Below are 5,230 nucleotides of genomic sequence, written 5' to 3' on the forward strand. Positions count from 1 at the left end.
GAGAACTGAATAGAGGAATGTGACCTGAACAAAGAGACTGGAGTCCTTGAGGAAAGGAGGAAGCGCTAACAGTTGCTGAGGTGTGCAGTTGTGTGGGGATGTACTAACAAGCACACTGAAGCTTCTCTTTTCCCCACCATGCGCCACAGAGGTCGCACCCATAAAGAGAGGGTTGCAGCAGGCTCGGTTCCTCTTTCCCCACTCAGGAGTGAGAAGCCGTGAGTATTTCAGGTCCCAGCTAGGAAAGGGGACCGCGGGACCTGGTTCAGGCAGCCTGCGGCGGCCCAGACCAAACTAAGAGGTGCTAGGGAAGCGCTGCCTGCCTTGAAGCCGCTACCCCATTCCCTGGCTGGACCCGGCCGCCGGGAGCCCGAGGCGAGGGCCGCTTCCGCCGCTGTTGCAGGATTCCCGGCCCTGGGGAGAAAAGCGACTCGCTCGGCCAGAGCCGAGTAAATGGCTCGCGCCCGCTGCGCGGACCCCGAGGCGCGGGGCCAGCCTGCGGAGAGGTGCAGGAGCAGCGGTTGCGCTCAGTCGGCGCCAGGCGCCGGCGGCCAGTCAGCTGCAGCTGGGGGACAGAAGTGACGGAAAGCTCCATCCGGCTCGGGATCCTGGCCCTTGGAGGTGGGCGCCGCCCCGAGGTCACTGCGTCGCAGCGATGTCGCGGAGGAAACGGGACGGTCTTGGAGTCCACAAAGCGTCGGCACAATATACCCTGTGGAACAGGATCCTGACCTTGCCAAGAAGCGGGTCCCTACCCAGCCTGCCGAAGAAAGTTGAAAAGTAAACCAAGGCACGCCCCACAGCTTCCTGGAGCGCCCGCCTCACCCACCTCGGGCTGGGTGCGACAAGGAGTGGACTCTACCCTCTCCCTCGGCTCCTTTACCTCCTGTCCGAAGCCCCTTGGTTCCCCCCAAATGCCTGGAGCGGACCTGGAGGTAATCACTGCACCACACTCCCCGGCCCCGCATTTCCTTGCCTGTTTTGCCTGTTTTTCGAATGCCAGACAGCCGTGCGAAGGCACATCTTGGGGAGACACTGATTCCAGCCCCTCCCAGTGTGCGCACACCGGGCATCTCCTTCTTTATCTGAGCTGGGATTTCTGTTCCTCTAAAGGACAGTCAGAAATCAATATCTGGCAAGATCAGGATTCCTCTTCATTCCACTCAGAAAATCCTTTCAAGGAACTCCTTCCTTTACTCCCACCCACTACACACACACACACACACACGCTCCTCAAAGGCTGAAAAGGGAGCCGAGTATGGAATTCAGGGAAGTGATGACACACACAACAATGCTGTTACACCTGGCTGCTGCCGGTCTGAGCAGCGGAAATGCCTGTGAAGGGGAGAGAGAGTGAGAAAGAGAGGAAGGGAGGCACAGAGCCAGCCTGGGTGGTCAGGGGAAAAAAGAGAGAGCAGCCCCTACCAGGATCGGGCCAGACCCAGCTGTTTATCCCCCTGCCCAGGCACTGGGGGAGGGTGGGCTGTGGGGCCAATCTGCAGCAGCCCCAAACCTGACTCACCGCTCCCACCCATAGACTGGGCACCCATGGGGGTAAGGAAAAAGAAAAACATCTGCACTGCCGCTCAGGAAGCAGCCTAGAGACTTTGAAGAAGTGCTGCTTGCCCCGTGTATGTTAGCAGTGGAAGACAGCCCAGAAAAACAACTACGCTACTTGGGGATATTTTCAATAAGGAGTGGACGTGGGTATTTACTGAGGTGAATTTATGAGAGCCTTGTGACCAGGCCAGGGCTGCCCTGCTGACCTCTCTGGAATTATCTTCAAGATGCTGAATTTCAAAGAATCCCATCACCCTGTCTCTCTTCTTTTCATCTCAGAATGCAGATCGGAGGCTGGAGTGAAAAGCAGACAGCACATGTAGGCAGCCTGTGGATGTTGGAGCCACAGGCTACTGAAGGCTCCTCAGGCTTCAAGAGAACTCTCAGAGATCACATAGCCTGAGAGGAAGAGGTAGTAACAGGCATTGGGCCAGCCACGCCACACATGCCAATCACTAACACACGCCTGCATGCCACCATTCAGTCCACCTTGCTCCACAAAGCATCCTGGCCCCCCTCAGCACCCAGGAGTTAGGGGCTTAAGGATTCAAAACGCCGGCCAACTCTCTCACACTTTATGATTGCAGACTTTTTGTTAGGACTAAATTAAAGGGCACTGTTAAAAGGCACACCTGACTTTTTTTTTTTTTGCCAGCACTGATTTTTCCCTGAGACAATCTCTGTACGTGCTAATCTAACTGGGTCCCAATCATACTTCTGCTGAAGGGAGGTGAGAACTCACCCCTGACCCTTTGGAGAAAAGATTAGAACAAATGTCTCATAATGAGAGAGGTCTGAACGAATGCTTCCCTCGGCCTGTTATCTTTCTTACCAGGCTGTGATACAATACATATACTGGGAAGAAAGGAGAAAGGGAAGAATCATAAAAGAAAGAAAAGAAAGGAAAAATGAGAAAAGAAGAGAAGAAAAGAGAGTAAGTGCTATATCCACCAACCATACTCTGATATCTTTACATATCTATAAATATGAATATGTTTTACGTTGTAAATACAAATATCACACCTTGCACATGTGCATACCTGTGTTTTTGACCAGCCCACGTGCACCTGGACAGCTGGCATCTCACCTGCCTCAGAGACAGACCCTCCCCGTGATTTCCTTATGTGACACCTGTGCACACACATATGCAGTCCCCCAAAGCCCCAGGCAACATCCTCGCCTGTGTTCGCACAAGAGCAGAGGGGCCTCTACTTGGTGTTGTTTAAGCACACACAAAACCCTCACTCCAGCCTGCAGGATTACAACGCGGATTCCGAGGAGTGGCCTGGTTCCTAGATCCACCAGTAACGCAGAGAAAGGCAGAAGCGATTCAGGCGGCTCCCCTGGACCTCTCTTCCCAGTGATCCTCTCCTCAGCTCCACTCTGGCCCAATCACTCTGAGAGCGCAAGGGACAGGCCAGGCCGAGGTTTCTTCGTTCAGTGACACGCGTTTCTGGGCTGGTTTTCCCAAAGCTACAGAGCAGCTCTCCCCACCCCTCCCGGTCCGGCCCCCTTGCCGTCTCGCCCCTCCCCCAGCGCCGAGCTAGAAGTTTAGCCCCAAGACAGCAGCAAAGGGCAGAGCAAAGGAGTCGTTTTCTTTCACCTGAAAGCTGCGAGGAGGCTTGGAGCGCCTCTCCTCGCTGGAGCCCGAGCTCCCCGCGCACGGGCCGGGTATGGGCGGACCCCACCGGAGCCCTCGACACCTCCCGGCTCAGTCCGCAGAGCAAGCACCGGCAGATTTCAGAGGCTCGTGAGAGCGTGAGCCCGGCTGTAGGCCGGGTCCCCGAGGCTCGCCGAGTGGGGGCAGGCCGGTCGAGGCTGTGCGAGGCGTTTACAAAAAGTGACTTGGAGATGAACTCGCCCGTGCGCGGCTGGCCGCCCCGCTATAGGGGCGAAGGCGCCTGACGCAAGCGGAACTCGGCGGAGCCCATACGAATCAGAACAGAGCGAGGCTGCGGGCACACTAGGGACTCCAGGAGGCAGCTCCGCCAGAGACGCGGGTTGTGCTTAGGAAAATCCGGGGGTGGGGGGAGGGGAAGAGCGCAAAAAAGAAAACCCACCGAGGCGGGGACTGGCCTGGGCGGGGAGGGGCGCCGGCGCCGGAGCCCCTCTCTGTTGGGCGGACTCCCCATGGCCAGAGGCTGAGCTCCACTCCCGCCGGCCGCTCCCTAGGGGAAGGGAAAGAAGAGGGAAAGAAGAGGAGAGCAGCGAGAGGCCTCCGCAGTCTCCAGAAGTTTGAGACTCGGCCGCGAGCGGACTTTTGCACCCCAACTCTTCACCGCGCCAGCGCCTAGAGAGGAGAGCAGGGGCGGCCCTGCAGCGGCACGCCGGCTTTGTCATGATGGCCAGCTACCCTGAGCCCGAGGATGCCGCGGGGGCCCTGCTGGCCCCGGAGACCGGCCGCACAGTCAAGGAGCCGGAGGCGCCACCGCCAAGCCCGGGCAAGGGCGGCGGGGGCGGCGGGGGGACAGTCCCGGAGAAGCCCGACCCCGCGCAGAAGCCCCCGTACTCGTACGTGGCGCTCATCGCCATGGCAATCCGCGAGAGCGCCGAGAAGAGGCTCACGCTGTCCGGCATCTACCAGTACATCATCGCCAAGTTCCCGTTCTACGAGAAGAACAAGAAGGGATGGCAAAATAGCATCCGCCACAACCTCAGCCTCAACGAGTGCTTCATCAAGGTGCCGCGCGAGGGCGGCGGCGAGCGCAAGGGCAACTACTGGACGCTGGACCCGGCCTGCGAGGACATGTTCGAGAAGGGCAACTACCGGCGTCGCCGCCGCATGAAGCGGCCCTTCCGGCCGCCGCCAGCGCACTTCCAGCCCGGCAAGGGGCTCTTCGGGGCCGGAGGCGCAGCGGGCGGCTGCGGCGTGGCGGGCGCAGGGGCCGACGGCTACGGCTACCTGGCACCCCCCAAGTACCTGCAGTCCGGCTTCCTCAACAACTCATGGCCGCTACCGCAGCCGCCTTCACCCATGCCCTACGCCTCCTGCCAGATGGCCGCGGCAGCGGCGGCTGCGGCAGCGGCGGCTGCGGCCGCGGGTCCAGGCAGCCCTGGTGCGGCTGCTGTGGTCAAGGGGCTGGCGGGCCCGGCCGCCTCGTACGGGCCGTACTCACGCGTGCAGAGCATGGCGCTGCCCCCCGGCGTAGTGAACTCATACAACGGCCTAGGAGGCCCGCCGGCCGCGCCCCCGCCGCCTCCGCACCCCCATCCGCATCCGCACGCGCACCATCTGCACGCAGCCGCCGCACCCCCACCGGCCCCGCCGCACCACGGGGCCACCGCACCGCCCCCAGGGCAGCTCAGCCCCGCCAGCCCAGCCACCGCCGCGCCCCCGGCGCCCGCGCCCACCAGTGCGCCCGGCCTGCAGTTCGCCTGCGCCCGGCAGCCCGAGCTCGCCATGATGCATTGCTCTTACTGGGACCACGACAGCAAGACCAGCGCGCTGCATTCGCGCCTCGATCTCTGAGAGCCCACCGCATGCCGGCGCGGACGGATGCAAGGATGCAGGAACGCGCGATGCCGTCCCTGGTTGCAGCCACCGCCAGTCGGACCTCACGCCCGGTGGGGCCGCCTCTTGAGCCAACGCCGATGGCCCCTCTGCGCTTCTTTACTCCCCTCAGCTCCTCTCGCTCCTCTTTCTCCCCTCTGCTTCTCCTCTTGTGCTTGC

General features: G+C 60.8%; 1 protein-coding gene and 1 pseudogene across 1 annotated transcript; one reads left to right on the forward strand and one right to left on the reverse strand.

Moving 5' to 3' along the window:
- Positions 1-227: 227 nt before the first annotated feature.
- Positions 228-3,692, reverse strand: LOC138385794 (FOXL2 neighbor protein-like; annotated as a pseudogene).
- Positions 3,693-3,898: 206 nt separating this feature from the next.
- FOXL2 (forkhead box L2) lies at positions 3,899-5,029 on the forward strand. Its single transcript, XM_069473168.1, has one exon. The coding sequence runs from the start codon at positions 3,899-3,901 to the stop codon at positions 5,027-5,029; it is 1,131 nt and encodes a 376-aa protein (XP_069329269.1).
- The last annotated feature ends 201 nt before the right edge of the window (positions 5,030-5,230 follow it).

The sequence above is a fragment of the Eulemur rufifrons genome, chromosome 7 (genome assembly GCF_041146395.1).
Source record: "Eulemur rufifrons isolate Redbay chromosome 7, OSU_ERuf_1, whole genome shotgun sequence".
Classification (NCBI taxonomy): Eukaryota; Metazoa; Chordata; class Mammalia; order Primates; family Lemuridae; genus Eulemur; species Eulemur rufifrons.

What these genes read in the sequence shown, in the direction of transcription:
- FOXL2 (XM_069473168.1), top strand. Translation starts at nt 3,899, where the DNA reads ATGATGGCCAGCTACCCTGAGCCCGAGGATGCCGCGGGGGCCCTGCTG.